The sequence below is a fragment of the Schistocerca piceifrons genome, chromosome 6, assembly GCF_021461385.2.
Source record: "Schistocerca piceifrons isolate TAMUIC-IGC-003096 chromosome 6, iqSchPice1.1, whole genome shotgun sequence".
Taxonomy (NCBI): domain Eukaryota; kingdom Metazoa; phylum Arthropoda; class Insecta; order Orthoptera; family Acrididae; genus Schistocerca; species Schistocerca piceifrons.
Window position 1 is genome coordinate 229586732 of NC_060143.1, and position 23103 is coordinate 229609834.

At 40.7% G+C, this 23103-nt stretch overlaps 1 protein-coding gene across 1 annotated transcript in view; it reads left to right on the plus strand.

Moving 5' to 3' along the window:
• LOC124802919 (medium-chain acyl-CoA ligase ACSF2, mitochondrial-like) overlaps positions 1-21581 on the plus strand; it is a 266038-nt gene extending 244457 nt beyond the window's left edge. Inside the window, exons 10-13 of the mRNA XM_047263990.1 lie at positions 8226-8374; positions 14121-14262; positions 20909-21019; positions 21108-21581. Coding sequence (XP_047119946.1) covers positions 8226-8374; positions 14121-14262; positions 20909-21019; positions 21108-21251 — 546 coding nt within the window. The 3' untranslated portion in view covers positions 21252-21581. The remainder of the gene's footprint in view (positions 1-8225; positions 8375-14120; positions 14263-20908; positions 21020-21107) is intronic.
• Positions 21582-23103: the final 1522 nt, after the last annotated feature.

A 23103-nucleotide genomic window follows, 5' to 3' on the forward strand; every position in this document is an offset into this window, starting at 1 on the left:
ATTTTTATCCCTTTCACCCCGGCACGGCCCCCGCACACGTCTCTCCGACGCCTAACTGGTGATCCCTTGACGTCTCAGAACCTGTCCTATCAACCGTTCCCTTCTTCTAGTATGGCTGTGCCACAAATTTCTTTTCTCCCCAATTCTATTCAGTACCTCCTCATTTGCTGCGTGATCTACCCATCTAATCTTCTGTAGCACCACATTCCAAAAGCTTCTAGTCTCTTCTTGTCTCAGCCGCTGTGGCCGAGCGGTTCTAGGTGCTACAGTCCGGAACTACGCGGCTACTACGGTCGGAGGTTCGAATCCTGCCTCGGGCATGGATGTGTGTGATGTCTTTAAGGGGCTCCGGAAAGGCTCAAAATCATGAAAAGTTCAATTTTTACTTTTTTGCGTTTTCTGAATCTGCAGACTATTACCTTTTAATAGATATATAATTTATTCAATTCCGAAGACTACAACTATTTTTAAATTTTTTTTGAAATGTGTTCTACATGAGCGTGACCCACTGTGGCGCTGTTAAACTGCTGTCAAATGGTGTTATTATTAACGTCCGTGTTCATCAGGTACATTTTAGTGATGTGAGATAAAGTATGTGTTGTGGCTAACCTGTGATGGTTCAATATATATCGCTGGTGTGATTGTCGATTGTTTCATGTTTATTTACTCTGTCGTTGTCTCGAAAATATTCGTAATTAATTCTGTTTCTTGAGTCTCTGTTTTGTTGAAGTATAATAATGAGTAAAAGTAAAGTTATTAGAAATCCTCTGAAGGCTTTTAAGAAAAGGAGAAATGTTGGAAAGCCAAAGGTATGTGTTATTACTGTAAACAATAAAGACGATAACCAAGTGAGTGAACCTAACCTCTCAAGTACACCTGCCCATAGCAGTCAAAGTGGGAAAGAAAATATTTCACAGAAGAAGCTTGGTTCAATGAGTGAAAACTATGAATGTTTTATGGGCGAATCGGATGTGAATGAAATATTTGATATGTCGGTTCTCAAAGGAATTTTTTCAAACTGTGTAAGATGTATTCATTGTAGTGAAGTTGGTCTGGAACTCTCCATAATAAAGCACGTAGGACTTGCTAGTGAAATACAACTGAAATGTGATAAGTGTTCATACATGACCACCTTTTGGAACAATGTTGCAGTAACTGCAACTGAAAAAAATGGTAGCAAAATCTACGAACACAACAACGAGCGATGCTTGCTTTAGACAAGGAACGCCTTCGGGCTGCAGACAGGGCTGTAAAGAGTCTAGAAATACAAGCAAGAGTAAACAGGAGGAGGAACAAGAGGAAGCTGGAGGAGGAGTTTGCAGAGGATGAAGATAATCCATCCTATGGACCTGGAATGCACTAAAAAGTTAATCCAATCTTTGTCGCTCGATTCCCAAAACTTTTATTTTCTCATACTAATTACATCTTTTCTAAGGATCTTCCAAACATATTTGTTTCAAACTTTCAGTAAATGTTACACAGTACCTTCTGCATAATTTAACACAGCCTTTTTCCAAAAAACTGTATATTTTTGAATATATAAATAAAAAATTGCAAAAAATTGTTGTGAATTTTCATTACAATTGAAAAAAAATCATCTTTAATAACTGAACTAAAATTTTGTAAAATCCCTGTGTTAAGTTGTAGCCCATATTCCAATAAATAATCTGTAAAAAGTTCAACTTCCTACCTCAAATACTTTGTGAGGAAAGATGTAATTTATAAGCGTTATTTTAACATTGCAAGTATAGGGCGTTCTGGAGCCCCTTAAGTTGGTTAGGTTTAAGTAGTTCTAAGTCTAGGGGACTGATGACCTCAGATGTTAAGTCCCATAGTGCTTAGAGCCATTTGAATCATTTTTCTCTTCTTGTCTCAACTTTTTATCGTCCATGTTTCACTTGCATCTATGGCTACATGCCATACAAACACTTTCAGGAAAGACCTCCTAATACTTAAATCTATATTCGACGTTAACAAATTTCTCTTATTCGGAAACGCCTTTCTTGACATTGCCAGTCTATATATTATTTCCTTTCTACTTTGGACATCACCTGTTGCTTTACTTCCCAAATAGCAAAACTCATCATCTAAATTTAAGTGCCACGTTTCCTAATCTAATTACCTCAGCATGACCCGATTTAATTCGACTACATTCCATTATCCTTGATTTGCTTTAGTTGATGTTCATCTTATATCCTTCTTTGAAGACGCTGTCTATTCCGTTCAACTGCACTTCAAGTCATTTGCTGTCTCCGATAGAATTAGCATGTCATCGCAAACCTCAAAGTTTTTATTTTTTCCCCTGGACTTTAATTCCTACTCTAAATTTTTCTTTGGTTGCCTTTACTGCTTGCTCATTGTACAAATCGAATAACATCAGGGATAGACTTCAACCCTGTCTCACTCTCTTCTCAATCACTGCTTCTCCTTCATGCCCCTCGACTGTTGTAACTACTATCTGGTGTCTTTTTACAAGCTGCAAATAGCAATTTGCTCCCTGTATTTTACCTGTGCGAGCTTCAGAATTTCGACATTTTCAAAAACTTTATGTAAGTCTACAAATGCTACAAATGTAGGTTTGCCTTTCCTTAATCTATCTTCTAAGAAAACTCGCAGGGTAAGTACTGATTCTCGTCTGTAGGAGATAAACAGCATGTATTTTGTTCAGTTGAGGAGGCAAAAGCATTTTTCAGAGTAGTAGCTTATCTTCTAGCTTACAATGTTAAATTCAGATGGCATAAGCACAGTTAGCAATAAGCCATCTAGTAATAGTAGTAGCAATAGTGGTAGTAGTAGTAGTAGAGTAGTAGTAGTAGTTCATTGTTTGTACACTGTACACATTAAGTTTTTATGAAATGCTTATCATTTGTTAATGTATACCTCGACTCCTTCAAAAATGGCTCTGAGCTCTATGGGACTCAACTGCTGAGGTCATTAGTCCCCTAGAACCTAGAACTAGTTTAACCTAACTAACCTAAGGACATCACAAACATCCATGCCCGAGGCAGGATTCGAACATGCGACCGTAGCGGTCTTGCGGTTCCAGACTGCAGCGCCTTTAACCGCACGGCCACTTCGGCCGGCCCTCGACTCCTTCCACATCCCTGAATGTTTTACTTCTTGATGGGATGTATGGAATACTATGCATGAATGAAGGAATGAGTGAATGAATGAATTCACCCTTCCCCTGTGGGTGAATACAGTAGTGTGCTTTGTCCTGTTAAAAGTTACATTTGCCTCGATTAATTTCAGTCTCTCTGTACATCATTATAGTTTGCTTTATCCCCTATCTTCTAGTAAGGCACCAGGAATAATGACGGTGGTAATAATTTGGGAATTTCATGCCTGCACTATCAGTGAAAGAGCCGTTCCCTTAACAGCCAACAACTTTGACAAACGCAAATCACAGCACACTAATTTATAGTGAATACATTAATTTAATATCCAAAATTATTTGGAGATGGCTAAGGCGTACTACTTTAAAATCACTTATAATAATAATAATTATTATTATAATTATAATAATAATACGAACTTGCAGCTTGCTGTAGATGAAAAATAGATCCGTACTTGTTTTATAATTGAAATAAATGGTTGTAGCACCGTCATAAGTAGCATTGAGAAGTATCTTTTTTACTTCTTGACGGTGATTAATGTCGGACACCTGTGTCTATTTTCAAACCATCCATATCGTGTGACAATACAAGTGATCCTATGTACGAAAACCGCCCCTGCAGTGATGCTCAAAGCGACACTGTGGTCGACGACTCAACAACAATAAATAGACCACATAGAATAGACATTAGAGTTGCCTTATGAGGTCTATCTACTGTTTTGCAACTTATGACGATGCTACAATCATTTATTTCAATAACAATAATAGTGGTTGTAGTTGTAGTTGTTATTGTTTTTGTTTTAATCCACCGTAAACCATTTTTACAAGGATACTGGACATGTCTTGATATAAGAGTGTGAGAACAAGAAGAATTGTAATAAATGTAACATATTGCATGTTACTTATCTTTTAGTTTTACATGGCTGTGAGTGGCGCTGTTGTGGAGGAGACAGTCGAAAACTCTGACCCCCCCCCCCCCGCCCCCTTTTCCCAAACCGAACTCCGGCTCCACAACTCCGTGTATCATACGAAGGCCATTCGGAAAGTAAAGTCCGATTGATCGCGAAATTTAAACCACTGTGAAAATCAAAAGTGTTTTACTTGCAACAGTTAGCTACACCTTCCTGCTACTTCTCTGTATAGTCGCCCCTCCGACTGAAACATTCGTCGTGGCGTTGTACTGACTTTCCAATACCCTCGTTATAGAAGGCAGACGCCAGTGCTTTCTGCCAGTTCTCTACCCTGATCTTCAGCTTGTCGCCTGTGCTAAATTGCTGTCTTCATAGCCAGCGATTCGTGTGAGCTGAGATGAGAATCAGAGAGCGGCAAGTCCGAGCTGCCTGTTGGACGATCAAACACTTCCCACTGAAGGAGCATCGTCATTGCCACGTGCCCTTAGCGCTAGGATTCCACCCGGAACAAGACACGCCCATTCACCCCCCCCCCCCCCTTCACACCTATCCGTAGCGTAAGGCCCTCCCCTAAACAGCCGCCAGTTCCGCAAACTGGAAGCTACATCAAAGTTGTTATCGTCACAGTCCAACACATGTTAGACTGTGATGAAATTCAGTAAAGATAAGAAATTTAAGTTTTGCTGGATTGTAATATAATACGAATGTGCATTATTAACGAAATAAAAATATTTATAGAGAATTGAAAGCATCGCCAGCAATAGAAAACAAAAAATAACGTGATGTTATTTAAGGGCAATAAGGACAAGTTTTCATCAACTAATTCACTTATTATAATACATTTATTTGAGCAGAGCAAACATACAATGCGAAAACAATGGTTTTGAATCTGTCATGTCGGTAGTAAATTCACGGATGCAGTCGAATAACTCTGTTGGCTAAAATCAACGTTATATAGAAATAAGTCAAAGTCGTTTTGTTTGTGTAAGCCCTCATAGTAGCTCACGAAAATTAAAGAATATAAGAATGCCATAAAGTAGAAATGCCTAATGAAAGCAGTAAGATATTTGCTTATATGACATATTTCGTTAGTATTTGCATGGGTAATGGGTGAATTTTAACTTGTAAATTCTTCCAATGCCATATCTGCGTATTATAAACGAGATTATAAAGAATTGTGACTGTTTCTGTGTGATTAGTGTCCTATATGCTGTTGCAAACGTCTCAGGAAAATAATCTGTCGTTATTCTTTGTCCTGTGTGTTTTTAACCAAAAGATTTATTAATTTCTTAAATATCATTCAAACCATTTTTTTTAAATAATAATGATGATGTGTATGTTTGTCACAGAGCAGGTATGGAGGAAATAAATGGTGCAGTGTTTCACAGATGTAAAACGTTCTTCAAGCTGTGCTAGTTCTTCTTCCGCCCCTAAAACTTGTCAGCAAAACTATTCACTGAATAACATGCGAAAACAGCTTGGATCGATCTAGCAATAGCAAAGTAATTTTGATGCCCTTTGGAAGTATAGTGAACATTGGTGCTTGTTTCACACATACTGTCTGAGTTCTGAAACTTAAGTGTCAAGAATACTGTGGTTCCTCTTTCTCCAAGCAAATTATTCTTTAAGGGTAGGTTTTTCCTGTTTTAGCTTTGGGTGCTTTTTCTCACATAGAAGTATGTTTCTTCATAGGCTATTCATCTGAATACTGAATTCTCGTATTTAAAGAATTCAGTGCTAAACTGTTTTTTTTTTTATGTTTGCTGTCGAAGTACCTGCCACAGCTCAGGCCAATTGTGCACGTTTTTTGTAACGTGTCTTTTAACTATCTGGCAACATTTAAGATCTAGCAAGATATTAATGTAACAACTCCAAGTGCAGCCGAGCACGGTAAACCACGTGGGTCAACTGAAACGATGCCCAGGCGCCGAACAAAGACCGGGAAAACCGCGGGTGAATAGGCGAGACTTGTTCCGGAGGGGTGAGTGGGTGGGTCTTGTTCCGGGTGAAACCCTAGGGCTAACGATTCCTGTCATTGCCCCTGCAGTGTGCGTCCGAGAATTTTCATAAGAAGGAAATGCATTGACAGTTAGTTACGTTGTGTGGGCTGCATGAAATCAGGCGAAATCTCTCACAATGCATTCATACTTGGCGGAAGACAATACTTTTTAGGCGTCTTTACGTGCTGAGAACTGAAGAGAGCGACGTGAAGTGATGGACGGCCGTACTATAAAGACTGTCTAACACATTGGTGCAAAGTTTCATCGGATTTTTCCTGTGGTTTCCATTTCGCGTTCGATCGGACCTTACTTGTCGAATGGCCCTCGTACGTAAGATGAAGCAATGCCCTTGGACTTGTAAAGACATTGCTTTTCCCGAAAGTCGATAATATTTTTTTTCTCTTGTTCATTATCTTGTCATAGTACGTATGCATCATTTATTTCAACTATTCTTTATTTGTTAATACTTCACATTGTTTCTTCATTCATTTTGCTACTGTTTTATATTTTATATTGTACGAATATGAATATTCTGGTTCTATATGCTTTGTAAATCTTTGGTTAGGCTCGGAATAGTATTGTGTTAGGGAGAGAGCGAACGACTATCGATAGAGTGCGTGCGAGTTGTTGTGGTACGCGGCAGGTTCGCGGGTGGAAAAACGTAAAAAGTTCGGCGTGAAAGACGGTGATACGCGGGAGAACAAATTACAGTGCGTCCGCTGTGTTAACAGGAGATCGTGCATTATTAAGTGAAAAGTAAAACCTGAAAAGTATATCGAGTGTTTGCGGTGACGATTTTACAAAGTGTGTGAACTTGTGACAATTAGCCATGAACCAGACACCATTGTCATGTGGAGACACTAACTGTTAGAATTGCGTGAAAGTGGACCAAACCAAAATGTTAAGTAAAAGAACAGTGCTGTGATTTGATCCAGAATCATTTATTATATCGTCCAAACTGTCTTAAAGACGACGACGTTATTGAACTGATGTTTAACGGTCGGTTAAAGTGAAAAACACTGACTGTTTTCCTGTGGCAACACGGTGAAAGAACTGTACGAAGTATTGGCGTTAACCGGATATATATCTTAAATGCTAAAGACGTTGCATAACTCCGACGTACCCGCACCGAGTGATTAATAAACTTTTAATAATAAAACGTCGCGCGCGTAACGACAACGCGCCTACTGAAACTATTATTATCGCGCATCTGCTAGATGCCCACGAAATACGTAATTTTGTTTTGAAGCTGACAGCCAATGAGAAAATAGGTGCAGTTTTCAAGCAGTAATGGCGGACAGTACAGCTGGTAATATACGCTGATTCGACTACAACGGAGACGTGGACCACCGCCGTAACTGGAATATTAATGAAACAAGAGGATCCGTCATTACCTTCACGCCACGAACCAGGATTCACTTCACACATCGTCCGCATGGACCACCGCTGACGTCATCGCACTGCCTGCAGCAACAGTTAAGACATTAAAAGAAAATTATTACGCTCTCTCTCACTTCAAAATTAAAGACAATTGCAGTTAAATTAACTATTTTAAAAATACTATCACAATATCTCAATTTTGTTTAGTCCCAGTAAATATTCTTTCCATTATTTCGTGCTATTGACAGTGTTGAAAACCCGCCAAATTAAAGTTCAATTAATAATTTTCTTTGAAAATTCTTCACAGACATTTTGCTGCTCATTATAATTTTATTTTAATGTTTGTTTGTAACTTCTTGTGGAGGAAGTATATATTCTATTTTTTGTGTAGTAAAATTAGCTACCATAAAATTACGTATATTACCAGCTGATGCTGTCCGCCATTACTGCTTGAAAACTGCACCTATTTTCTCATTGGCTGTCAGCTTCAAAACAAAATTACGTATTTCGTGGGCATCTAGCAGATGCGCGATGTCTATGTAGGCCCCTACAATAATTTGTTTTTACTTTTGTAGGTTTACTGGAATTATATTGACCTTAATTGCTCATTTGGCCCCCGATAAAGTGATTTATCGTATCTATGTAATAATTGTACTGAATTACCTAATTTTTTTCTCGTTCGTGACTAACAGGTGTAATCAGATTCCTTGTATCGGTTATGTTTTATTATTTAAAAAGGTTTTTTTTTTAAAGTAGAGAACCAGTTTCTTTATAGACTCTGCTGGGAGGCAGTTTGTGTCTTTAGGCTGTGAATTCCAGGTGAAGGTGGTGGACGAGCAGCGCAAAGTTGTGCCCATGGGGACGGTGGGCGAGCTGTGTGTGCGTGGCTACGTCACCGTGGCGCGATACTGGTCGGACGAGGAGAGCACGCGCAGACTCTACTACCGCGAGCGCTGGCTTCGCACAGGGTAAGCACCGCATCTCCACCATGGAGGTAGAATAAGGGGAGATGGCGCTACAGAGTTACGCTGCACGTTGTTTTGAAGCGGGGTCTGCCGCCATCTTTGATCCTCCAAAACATTAGCAGACGAGTGTTCACAATTGCTTGTTGTTCGTTATTTCTGTCGTGTTCACGCGATATTTGTTTTATACAGTAAATGTTACACTGTTTTAGTGAACAACACAGCATAAGGAACGCAACTTCAAACTTTTTCTGGTCTTCAATGCGTATTCGATACAGTAATACGACACGAAAATATGACGCTTCTGGCCTCAGTACTGTAATTCCTTTTCGTTTATACACTTCGAATAAGCGAGAAGAGAAGTATGTGCTATGGAAAGCGTGATTTCGTAATCCATTCCTATATTTCGTAATCCATTCCTATTCACTTTCATTGTGTTTGTGTCGATAATTGACAAAGCCAGAACTCCAAAAGCAATGATTGATAGTTTAGAGGCACCGATTTGTATTCGTTGCATTTTCAAGTCAAATGCAAATTTTAAATGTTCAAGTTTGCAAGAAACGTACCTTATTTCCTTTTGTGTCCCTTAGATGTATGCAGGGATGGTATAAACAAGCCAGCTGTCATGTCAACAAAGTGAAAGATTCGTTAAATTACGAAGGAAAAGAACTGAATTTAAGATTGTCATCCCCATTCTAGTTTACACATCTGCTTTGTTTTTGAATTGTACCTACCAAGTGACATTCATTGTGCCAAATAACAGCAATTTACAGGTTAACATGACAGCACAGTGATTAATGTAATGATCTAAATAGCCTGGACTTAGATAGGGAACTTTTCTTTAACAAATATGTAACCCTTTAAGGACTTATAATTTAACCACTGTAACAGGTGTTCCACACATTTTACTGAAGATTTAATTAACTACATATAGTTACATCACTTTTATATTAAATTATTGCATTTTATATTAAATTATTGCATTTTATATTAAATTATTGCATTTTAAAACATTAGTCCCCATTTCCAGGATATTTCTTGCCAGGACTTTTCAGTTACCTGGGAAAAACCAAACAATGGAAACCAAATGTATTGCTCACCTCCAGAGAGCTCTTTACGTTGGATTGATGGGAAATCTAAAGTGAAATCGTAGAAATAAAACCATACTGTAAAACTTTATAGTGCATCATAATTTCAAGTATATATAAGAAAATAGCGCTTAAATAAGTTCACTTACGAATGAAATATGATTTGTTTAAGCTTTAGACTACAATCAGAGCGATTAGTACACCTGTAAGCGACGCAAGCCGGCATTTTTTATCAAAACACTTCACGACCACATGGAATCAAACCACCAGAAGCGAACGTTTTGGGGTAGCTAACATGGCGGATCTTCACTTGGGTCGGCTTCAAGTTTGTGACGTCATGACAACTCCTCTTATTTTACCTCCATGATCCCCACCATCGGCAGCACACCGAGACGGCGTCAGGTTACGTACTTGTGCTGCTGTGTTACCTGCAAGATGACTTTCCGCACTGAGATCACAGGTTGCGATGTCCCGTGTCCTGGAGACGACTTACGTGGGAAGAACACATCAAAAAGGTCACCAGTTTTGCTCATATTTCGTTGTTATAACTTCACTTTGGCACAAGTCAATGTGGCTACTGTGACTACTATACCTTGACAACAGCGCATGAGATGCCGCTGATACGCCTGTCTGAACAGGCCCTAGCACCAACAAACAGTGTCAAGCACCCAGACGCAATAAGTACAGCTACAGAAATAACAAATATCTGTGCCCTGCACTGATGTATTCCATAACATAAATATTCAACTCTCCTGTGCACATTGTATAAACAGTCCCAGCCTTCACCAGATCCATTTAGGGAGTAAGCCCAAATCGGTGAACACTGTTGCAGGGTGAGTCAAAACGGTCTTCACAATTTTGGAATGATATAGAAATTTATTGAGATAACTTTAAGAATAGGTAGATGCGTTATTTTGTAGCAAACAAAGTCAAGTTTCACAAAAAAGCGTCAAGTGTCATTTTGGTTCCATGTGACTACCATCTAAGATGCAGTAAACATCCCATAGGTTATCAATTTCTTCCCACACTCGTTGCAGCAAATTGGGCATTACTTGTGCAGTTGCAGCTTATGTTCGATTTTTCAGGGTGGCTAAATTGTTTGGTAGGGGAGGAACATGCACACGACCTTTAATTAAACCCCAGAGAAAAAAATCCCATGTTGTCAAGTCCGGAGAGCGAGCACGATCCGCACCAGTGAAAGTAGCCACTTTAACTGTGCACTGCACTGGCGCTCCTGGTGGCGGAATGGGATCCTGTTTCACTAGGCGAAGCAAACTTAAGTCTGTTAGCTAAAAAGTAACACATATATCGATTCTGTAAGTTATCTCAAAAAATTTCTATATCATTCCAAAATCTGTAAAATTATTTTTGACTCACCCTGTATTTTCTTCGCAATGTAGGCACTGCTCCATGGTGATGTCTTGCGTTATCGTTGGGCTGCTGATTCTGTGTTGAACTCATCAACAGCGAGTGTGGCTGTTCCTTCGACGGACCGGTCTGTGCTTCACAGCAGGTGAGCTGAGGTGAACGGCCCAGCACGCCACAGAACCTGGTTTATATCCTGGTTTTCGCAGTGATATGAAACTGTTCGCTTTTTGTTCCACGTGCCTGCTGACATGCAACGTAGTTCCCGTTATGCTGGCGACCTTTGTACGATGCCATTCGAATGGCTAACGTACTCGCTCCGCCTGGAAGTTAGGCTATCCCGTGCAACCTGCATGGCTAGAGGCCAGGCTAGCTTGCAGTGGAATCGCGGCAACACGACTCGCGGTCACAACATTCGCGTTGATATCTACACGTGTCCCGTTATTTCTCGAATTACAATCAGCAGATTCTCAAATCCACCATTCTAGTTACAACTTTGGAATCGAATTTTGCCAAAACAAAGTATTTCGTAAATTTTCTATACATTTATATTGATGTCAGAATTTATTAATATTCGTAAAGTATCATCCTTTTGTTGAAAAAATATTCTGTCATGGCGTATTGACGTCGTACATCGATTCTCGATTATCAGTTGCTTCAGAGCTCTTGCTTTATAGAAAGTGTCGAAAAGTAAGTTGAGCAGTGCTCTCATAGCGGGTCCTGTGGAATTAGAACTTGGTAGCTACCCATCACTAAACCTGTTACATCACTGTCAATAAGTGTGGTTCTGATTTGCAGCCAATTTCGAAAGAAAAAGAAAAGAAATTGATATGAACAAAGAGGGATAAATTGAAGCAATTTATCTTGTAGCAGATGGTGTTTGTTATGTTACATGAGAATCAACTCCTATTACCCGAAAATTTGTGTTGTGTTGAACAAACTACCGGAAAATAGCCTATAAACAATCGACTAGCTGTAGATACAGTGTTTGCGAGCGATAATTGATTTGCAGAAAGGGAGGAAAATTCTGCTCTGGTAAACTGCGCTTCTCAAGTGTTTTCCAGAAATCGGGATCAAACGTTTTATGAACCTGTTGAATACCACACGACAACGCCGGCCATCTTAGCAGTAGTTTTATTCATCCTAGGACCATTTTTACGAGAGTACTGGACATTTCGCGGGATTTCAGTTTAAGAACAAAATATGTAATTCAGATGTTTAGACATTTAGTGATTGACAGGTCTAGTTTGACAAGGATGGGGGCAAGAATATGCGTGGTCTTATGGCTCGAACCATCCGGCATTTGCGTGAAGTAATTTAGGGAATCTACTGAAAACGTAAATCGAAATGGCTGGATATGGATTAGACCCTCCAACCCCCCCCCCCCCAAATACGAAGTAAGTCTCTTTGAAACAGAGCAATCTCAATTGATTTCTCTCTAGTGTGCAATACTCTTCTGTTGAAACCTCTTCCAAAGAATTTATTTCCTATTGTAGAAAGCTAGAACCACACTATTCATTCATTTCACAAGATCAGTTGTCTCACACACACTACACGCAATATACACACAATATTTCGTAATGGAGTAAGCTAGCACTACGACTACACCATTCTCTGCATACACTAAAAGTCGACATCAGTACCAGAGCGATGTCCTTCACCTTTCCGTTTGCTTACCCAAAAACTTAAGTCAAGATCTTTACGTAATAGGTGAGAAGCTGAGCACAGAAAGAAGAGCTTTGTTGGGAGATTTTCCAGTAGAAAGGAAATATTTTAGTGTGAAAGTATTATAAAATGACCGATACTTCATTATTTTTTACTTGTTTTAGAGTTCTTTTACAATATCCCCACTCTGTGTTATGCAAACAATCAATCCTTCACTGTTTAGAATGTATTGCTTCACAGGTACTTTTCAACTGTCTTTTTAAAAAAATAAGTTTGTTTCAGTAAGCTTTTTAAATTCCTTCTGCAGTTTATTGTACAATTTTTGTTCCTTAACAGAAAATACTTCTATGAATTTTGCTGCTAAATGTAAATGCAGCACAGATCGTGTTCCATGGTCACAGACGGAGCTGTCTGTACAGTAGTTAAAAGTGTTATCTTTGATATGCGATACTGACTGCTGAATGTACTCACATGGTTTAGCTAAAATTCCCAGTGTTCTGAACAGATCTTTACGATGACACCGATTACCGTTTTTCGCAGTTAGTCTTAGGGCCATTTTTTGTAGTTTGGAGATTACGTTCATATTTAATACTTTTGATCACCAGAAAATGATTCCATAGTAAGTTAAGAATGGCCAAAACTGTTCTTGAAGAGCAATTAAAACCATCATCTGATCGCTTAACAAAGAAATAATCAGATAATCCTTCGCTCATTGTAGCTTTTATGAAGAGAAACCCAAACATATAGGAAAGCACAAGTCTGGAAGAGACCCTTCCGAGGAGTTTGGTTATCTAATTTTACTCAGTACTCTAACTGCTCGCCTTCGCCGAATAAATATTTTATATACTTTAGCTTCATTACCTCAGAATGCATTTCCCTAGTACAGCAGGGATTCGTAGCAAACAAAATGGCCTTAGAGACAAATTAGTGAGAAATATTTGAAGTATGAAACATGATGTTCAAACAAGCTTCGCGATTAGATGTCAATGTATTTGCCTCCATTTTATATAGATGAAGAAGTACCAGAAAAAAAGAAAACAATATGAAAGTCAGAGGAACTGAAATTGTTGCGTGATACCAGTTGATCAATACGAAATCAAAAGAATCCATTGAAATTGTACCTCTTGGTCTAATTGAGAGAGCAATCTCTCATCCAACACAAAGGTTGAAACTCAATATTACCATAAATTCAAAAGATAATTAAAAACATACCACAGCAGCCAACCCTTCTGCAAATTATCTAATTGTCTTGGTTTCTATTAGAAGAATGATAAGTAACAATATGCATTTTAAACAGGGCTTAATTTTTAGTCATACAGATAACTATTGTTAAACGATAAACATCCATGTAAGGTACCAACAGGATAAACAGTAGTTGATTGAGTTACTTTAAGATATGGCAGTGGACTGCATGATAAATGAACTGCGTTAAATTAAACTTTAATAATAATTGTTTATAGTTTAATAATGCAGCTTCCAAAGCGGTTTCACTTTTTTGTGTGTACTTAGACTCTTTCCACACACCTGAAGTTTCTTCTTCATGAAAGGATTTGTGAAGCACTCTGAAGAAATGGATTAATGAATGCATTCCATACTGTTTGCATACGAATAAAGAGATATTCTGTTTTACGCAGGGACCTGTTCATCATGAGGGAAGACGGCTATGGAAAGCTCGTTGGACACCTAAGAGATCGCATTATCCGAGACGGCGAAAACATTTTCCCGAAAGAGATCCAGGAATTACTTGAGACACATCCGGACATACTGGAGACTCAGGTAACGTTTTTGTGTGTGTCTTTGTGCTCTGAATATAATAGCTCCGTATCGACTAAGAACCTGAAACACAGGTATTCGCACTATGCTTTACTTTACCGTCTAACCTAAGGATTCACATATGCTAAATTGAATTTAAGTAAATGGACGTGCCATTCAAAATGGACAACGATCCGTATTGTATCAAATTACAGGCCTTCGACATCTCATTCAGTTATTATGGCATCCTTAGATCCATCTGTGTGACCATTTTAGTGAATAACAATAATTAGCTATTACCTCCCTTTATGCCAACACAACATAATCAAACTTTCGGTTGAATAAGAAATTTGTGCCATTGAAAATCACTGTTTCATTGTGCATGTGAAGATGAGAAAACGGCCTTTACTGTGTCTGCGCACAGAGGCGTATTTGACGGGGGGAGGGGGGGGGGTCACCTTCTACAGAGTTCGGCCCCTTGATGGAAGTCTTTATTTTACGTCACTTCAGCAACTCGCGCTTCGATTACGATGAAAACACTCACAGCCATTACCAGGCGGGGAAAACACGCGACCCGACCAGGATTCGAACTTAGCGCCTCGTAATCCAGCGTCAGAAACACTAGCTACAAGACATCGGATTTCTGACATGAGATTACATATAATAATAGACAAAGCAGGAGTAGGTGACATCATTAAAGGATGAGGTAAAAAAATGCTATAAGCTGCCTTCTAAATATTGTTCGATATGCTTGTAAGTATATACGTGGGGGAGTTGGAAAATAAGTTTCCCATGTCGACTGTGGTCATAGTTGTGTGTGAAAGGAGAAAAAAGAGAATGAGACATTAAAGATAAGACATATCTTAATTTTTCTACATAATTTCCATTACATTGAGACATTTGTCATACGGCTTTATAAGCTTCAAAAAGCTTTCAAGGAAAAAAATCAGGGCGTTGCATACGGAAGAAGCGTTGAACGGCTTGTTTGACGTCAGCATTGCTGCCGAAGCGCCTTCCGCCGAGAGAGTTCTTCAAAGCAGGAAACAGATGGAAGTCACTTGGTGACTATATTACAGCGCCGTCTATCATAAAGCGAAAAAAGTGGTCCAACTAAAACATTCATATTTCTTTACGTACTACACGAATATGTAATAAAAAATTGGGGTTCCTATTTAAAAAAACGCAGTTGATATCCGTTTGACCTATGGCAGCGCCATCTAGCGGGCCAACCATAGCACCATCTGGTTTCCCCCTTCATGCTAGACGAGTTTCGTTCTTTGTAGTTTTTTCGTTTGATGCTTATTTCGTGAGATATTTCGCTCGGTCACTATCAATGGACCACCCTGTATATCTTCAGTTATGGTATGGGGTGCGATTTCGTATGACAACAAGAGCACTCTAGTGGTTATCCCGCGCACCCTGACTGCAAATTTATACGTCCGTCTGGTGATCCAACATGTTGTGCTGCCATTCATGAACAGCATCCTAGACGATGTTTTCCAACAGGATAAAGCTCGCCCGCATATCACTGTTGAAACCAACATGTTCGTCAGGTTGTCCCGTGTTGTCTTGGCCTGTTCGACCACCAGATCTGTGTCCACTCGAGCACATAGGAGACATTATCTCCCACAAACTGACGTCCAGCACATGTACAACACAATGCATGCATATTTACATGTTTGAATTCAACAGTCTGGCTGGTACACCGGTTATTAATGTACCAGCATTTCACATTTGCAAAGGCTTACGTCGCGCTTACTTTAATCTGTGATCTTGCAATGTTAAACACTTAAATATATTATCTAGACAAATGTGCTCCCGAAATTTTATTACTCTACAGTAATTATTATTTGGTGTTGCAATTTTTTCCATCAGTGTATGATACTTGAGTACACACAGCTCACAGTAAATACTGTGGCGAAGCACAGGGCAAGACTAAAGTTACCTGTGATCTTCAGTCATAAAAAACAATGGCAAGGATGACAGCATCTTAACCAAAGACACTGCACAGGACAAATGTATACTGCATTGTATTTCATGTATCAACTTGACGTGTGGTAACCTTCCTACCATTGTCTCTATTATCTAATTAATAGGGTTAACTAAAACAGTGAAGACATTGTTATACAAACATGAAGGACTAAGTAAAACAATGAACGCATTATTATATGAACAGGAAGGTGTATCATTATCTAAAATACAATATTCAGGAGACTGAACGTACCATACTGTCAAACCACATAAAGGTTCGTAAACAGAAAAAAATACATTCTTTTATTTTTATAACGTACAAGATGCCTAATTATGTGAGAACTGAAGACAATGTTTATTCATGGTCGTCGTACTAGCGTAACATCATTGATAAATACCGTAAATTTTCTGAAGATTGGGAACGGCAAACCAAATATTACAAAGTTTAAAACATATAAAAATGTTGTAGACTGTCCGTCTCCGTAGCGTAGTGGTAGCGATTCCGACTACCACGCAGGAGGACCGGGTTCGATTCCCGACAGGGGACTGGGTATTGTGTGTCCTTCATCATCATTGACCGACGCCGAAGTGGCGTCAACTAAAGAGGACTTGCAGTACGGCGGCCGAACTTCCCCGCATGGAGCCTCCCGGCCAACAATGCCATACGATCATTTCCATTTTGTTTAAGAGTGTTACTTCAATAACTCCGCTGCAAGCGTATAAAATCTAACAATTCTTTTCTTGTGTTCTAAAAATATTCATCATCTCGTATGCACAAATCTACAAAACTAACAATACGGATTTGACTGTACCGTATTGAAGCTACCTACTACCATCAGGAGTTTCATTATTACTGTTAAAATTCACTTATCACAACTATCTGCAGTAATATGTCAACGTAATGCAATGTACACTACCGGAAAAAATTAGTACACCTGGAAAGAGGACGTCGATTTTGATCCGATATCCGTACACGCCACCTGGGGGACAGTAGATGTACCGATAGCGGTTTCAATGTCGTCCGTCTACGGATAACGTAGTGGCACAGCTACCGGAGCGCTGTCTGTGTTTACCCTTTCATAGGGAATGCTCACAGGCAGAAGGCTCCGTGTGGTGCAGACGTGTGGAGCAAGGACGCAACCACGCCACGGAGACGCATTCGTGCTTCCTGCAGCCAACTGAGAGAGTTTGAAAGGGTCGAATTGTGGCCTTCCGAACAGCGGGATGGTCCTTTCGAGGTGCCATAGAAGCTGGTCGTGCTGCGTCAGTTGTTCAAATCAAATGGTTCAAATGGCTCTGAGCACTATGGGACTTAACTTCTGAGGTCATCAGTCCCCTATAACTTAGAACTACTTAAACCTAACTAACCTAAGGACATCACACACATCCATGCCCGAGGCAGGATTCGAACCTGCAACCGTAGCAGTCGCTCGGTTCCGGACTGAAGCGCCTAGAACCGCTCGGCCACAGCGGCAGGCGCGTCAGTTGAGCAACGATGCTGGTATCAGTGGTCACGTGAACATTCTCACACCTGTAGACCAGATTCTGGACGTCCACGCAGCGCAGACGCCCGCCACAATCGTCTTATTGTAAGGGCAGCAGTGGCATATCGTACAGATAACAGGGCTTATGAGCCCAGACGGCTCAACACGAACTGTTGCGAATTAGTTGTTCGCAATGGGACTGCGCGTGCCCATATTCCTCTCACACCACTACACCGACGTGCACGGGTCGGCCGATGCCATCAGAGGATCACTTGGAATGTGGACTGGCGGGCCGTGGTCTTCAGCGATGAACATTGATTCTGCCTGCGGCAAGTGATGGTCGTTTGTACTTAGGATGTAGACCAAGTGAGCGCTGTACCACAAAGTGCATTCGTCCAAGACACACGGGCTCCGTCCGAGGCCTTACGGTAGCTCCTAAAGAGCCACACTCTTCTGTGGTCAATGCGGCGCCGTATTTTCTTGTCAAAGAAAATCTGATAGTGTAATGCCTGCCTAAATCGCAATATACAGAAAAGAACCTACCCTCACGAAAAATACCGTAGAACTGCCTACTAGAGCTCCTTCGTGGCACCTCCAGACATCGAGCTACACATTACCCTGGCTGCAGGTTGACAAGTCCATTACAAAAACTACAACATCCCATCAAGAAAGAGTAATATACATCTATTCAAAAATTACAATCTCTTGTATACTCACTCACGAACATACTGCATATCTCTTTTATTTAAATGTAAAGTAATTGCTGTAAGTAATGTAAAGCTATAAATCACCACCTTCTCAGAGTAATTTTATGAGTGCAGCACTAGCGAGAATTAATCTGACTCAACAAATAATGTAGTTTCATCGCGTAATATATCCCTGGAGGGTGAGGGGAGAGGGGGAGGAGGGAGCGGGGGGGGGGGGGGGGGAAAGCTCTGAGGACAAGAGGAAAGGAACATTTCACGCTGGAACGATGAAAAACCGACGGATTCAGACTTTTTAACGGTATTCCTCTTTGTTAATTCTGAGTGACATGTGCGTTGCCACTTGCAAGTCGAACGCAAATAGTAATGCATCCCTTAATACTCATCGTCAGCACATTTTCTGTCTTTTACATGACGGATTCTCATGGAGTGAAACAGAAGTGATATCTGATGCTCCCCAAGGACGTGTCTTGGGCCGTCTGCTGTTCCTAATCTATATAAACGATTTGCACTGAAGTAACGAAAGTCATGGAATACCTCCTAATATCCTGTCGGTCCTCCATTTTCCCGGTGTAGTGCAGCAACTAGACGTGGCATAGAATCAATAAGTCGTTGGAAGCCACCTGCAGGAAATAATGAGCCACGCTGCCTCCAGAACCTCCACTATTGCGAAAGCGTTTCCGATCCGCAATCTTGCGCGCAAACCGAATACTCCATTACATCCCATAGTTGTCCGATGGGGCTCAGGTCAGGCGACTTGGGTGGCGAAACCATTAGCTCGAACTGTCCAGAATGTTATTCAAACCAATCACGAACGATTTTGGGCCAGTGACATGACGCACAGGCACCAGTGAAAAGTTCCATCGTTGTTTGGGAACGTGAAGTCCATGAATGACTGAAGATAGTCTCCAAGAAGCCGAACATAACCATTTACAGTCAATGATCGGTTCAGTTGGACCAGAGGCCCAGTCCATTCCATGTAAATACAGCCCACACCATCGAGGAGCCACCACCAGCTTGCACCGTTCCTTTTTGACAACCTGGGTCCATGGTTTCGTCAGGTCTGCGCCACACTCCAACCCTACCATCAGCTCTTACCAACTGATAGCGGGACCTATCACCAGGGCACGGATTTCCAGTAGTCTAGGGTCCACGCGATATGGTCACGAGCACAGGAGAAGCACTACATGCGACGTCGTGATGTTAGCAAAGGCACTCGCGTCGGCTTCTGCGGCCATAGCCCATTAACGCCAGAGTTCGCCACACCGCATTCGAAGTCTGTAAATTCCTGTCGTGCGGCCATATTCACGTAGGAAACCCCTTTTATATCTTGTGTACGCGATACTACCGCCATCTTTATATGTGCATATCACCTCTGTAGGAGTCCGCCCCCGGTAGCTGAGTGGTAGCCGGCACGGTAGCTCAGCGTGTTCGGTCAGAGGGCTGCTCGCCCTCTGTAATAAAAATAACTGAGTAAAGGAATCAAAAATCAACTTGAACGGATGTCTTGTGACGTCCGATCAGACCAAACGCATTGAACAATACCGAACAAAATGAGAAAGAAAGGAAAAAAGTGGTCAGCGTGACAGAATGTCAATCCTAAGGGCCTGGGTTCGATTCCCGGCTGGGTCGGAGATTTTCTCCGCTTAGGGGCTGGGTGTAGTGTTGTCCCAATTATCGTCATTTAATCCCCATCGACGCGCAAGTCGCCGAAGTAGCGTCAAATCGACAGACTTGCACCCGGAGAAAGGTCTATCCGATGGGAGACCCTAGTCACACGACGTTTACATTTTACCTCTGTAGGAGGCAGTCTTAGAAGCTTTCTTAGACTGTTTGGAGGAAGAAAGAGTCGCGGAGATGATACGCTAGTTGAAGTGCCAATCACTAAAACAAATTTTTCGTTGTGGCAATATATTTTCACTATCACTAAATTGCAATCTCCAAAGTTGTCCTGCGAGTGAGATAATATTTTGTCGACTCCCACCTGCACGGGGAGAAATGACCAATGGAATCAAATGGGAGAAATCAGAGCTCGCACGGAAAGGTTTACGTGTTTGTTTTCCAACGTGCTGTTTTAGAGTGGAACTATAAAGTGAATGTGTTTCGATGAACCCTATGCAAAGTACTTAAACGTGCATTGCAAAAATGGTTCAAATCGCTCTAAGCGCTATGGGACTTAATATCTGAGGTCATCAGTCCCCTAGACTTAGAACTACCTAAACCTAACTAACCTAAGGACATCACACACATCCATGCCCGAGGCAGGATTCGAATCTGCGACCGTAGCAGCAGCTCGGTTCCGGACTGAAGCGCCTAGAACCGCTCGGCCACAACGGCCAACTTGTGAACTGCAGATTAGTCTTGTAGATGTAAATGTAGAGTACCAAACAAGAGATTACTTTTAAACTAACCTAAAATTCGTGCACTGATACCCCCTTGCAAATATCTGTTATTTCGAACACTGTTTTGAACAGTTGCTCTAAACGATTTACAATATCTGCGCTGTTACAGGTCTTTGGAGTCCCACATGAGAGATGGGGACAGCAGATATGCGCTTGCATTCGACTGAAGAGGGGCTCCACTTTGACATCTGATGCGATACGAGAGTTTGCAAGTGGTAAAGTAAGTAGTTGCTGATTTGAGGTTCCTCTCCAAGTAACAAGTGGACCTACTGATAAATATCCATTCTCATGCGCCTTGTAACTTGCAGATTTCAGACTTCAAGATACCATCCATAATAGAAATAGTGGATGAACTACCGAGAAATCCTTCAGGAAAAATCCAGACTCTGCAGCTGCGTGAAGCAGTGATGGAAAAGTATGGAATAAAAGATGTAGCAATATATGGATGGTGAATGGGAATGATCACATTATTTGCTTGTGAAGTGTATGTTCTAATTTGTATAAACGGGACGTTAAAATGAGATTAATCGTTCCATGTGTTAAACAGTAAGACATCATATTTCATGATTATTGGCCTGTTGAAAATAAGTTCGCTTTATTAAATGTTATTTATGGAGGAGACACAGAGTAATTTAAAGATATTCATTTTAACAGATTCACCAAACCACCGCTAATTACATATTTATATTGTTGAGCAAATAGTTATAGGTGTTGTCCAGAACATCTGCAGTTTGTGACAAGAGGTAGCCCTCTTTGAACGCATGAAAAATAGGTGATTTTAGTGATTTTCTCAAATAAAATAAAAATTAATGCCAAATCTGATGTCACAGTTTCACTTTTACTTTTGAAAAATCATTTTCATGTCAACATCTGACACTTCCTGTAGCCACTCACCCAGGTGGAAGGACCTCTTGCAGCCGGAACATTGGTCGTCGGTGGGAATTCCCGAAACCCTCCTATTAGACCTGTAACAAAAAATTTTGTTTATGTCATTTACATATTTTCTATCAGCATACATAGGATAATTGAAAAATGTTAAGTTCTGGCAAAATGGTAACATGTTTAAAGAAACGTCATTTTCTGCGCGCAAAAATCAGGATAATGGCGTGCATAGAAAATAGGCTTGTAAAGGTATCACAAGACGGCTACGTACCATGACAGAGAATGCAATTTAAAATGCCAGTATCAAATTCCGATCAAAATCGTATGTACCGTTCTCAGTTGCGTTTCCCGCCAATTTGAAAACTATATTTTCGAGGAAAACGCGTTTAAAGTTTTGGGTTACATTTTTTAAGATAAACAAACTTCTAGTCAGCGATCCTCCGACTGCACACCAATACTTACAGCTCCCGAAAGAGGTCATCCTACTTCTCGCAGCCACAGTGATTTCGTGGGCCTCTTTGGTAACTTCTGTTATCCACTGCTCTGCTCGCTCAATTGGCTTTTCGTCCGCATTTGTGCAGTAGTTGTAACAGGTTGATTCGATCTCAAATTCGAGCATGTCCGTGATTTCCATAATGTACGTATGTTAGACCATCGTTGAAATTACGAGGGTCACTCCAAAATAAATGCACACTATTTTTTTTTTTTAAATCCAACTTTTGTTCTACCTGTTTGAAAGTTTTAGAGTGTGTAGATACATCCTTTAGGAACAATATTTTCATTTCCCAACATAATTTCCATTCCTCTCAACTGGCTTACGCCATCTTGGAACCAGCGCCTGTATACCCGCACGGTAAAATTCTGGACCAACCTGTTGGAGCCACTGTTTGGCAGCGTGCACAAGGGAGTCATCATCTTCAAACCTTGTTCCACGAAGAGAGTCTTTCAGTTTCCCAAAGAGATGATAGTCACATGGAGCCAGGTCAGCAGGACTGTAAGGCAGGTGTTTCAGTGTTGTCCACCCGAGTTTTGTGATCGCTTCCATGGTTTTTTGACTGACATGTGGCCGTGCATGTGGTCGAACACGACTCAGTCGAGCTTGAAGTTTCTTCAGTGTCGTCACATATGCATCAGAATTTATGGTGGTTCCACTTGGCATGATGTCCACAAGCGAGAGTCCTTCGGAATCGAAAAACACCATAGCCATAACTTTTCCAGCAGAAGGTGTGGTTTTGAATTTTTTTTTTCTTGGGTGAATTTGCATGATGCCACTCCACTGATTGCCTCTTCGTCTCTGGTGAAAAATGATGGAGCCATGTTTCATCACCTGTCACAATTCTTCCAAAAGTCCGCTGCATACTCTTTTTCTTGTTTCTTTGTGAACCACTGTCACCATCCTGGGAACCTATCTGGCACAAACCT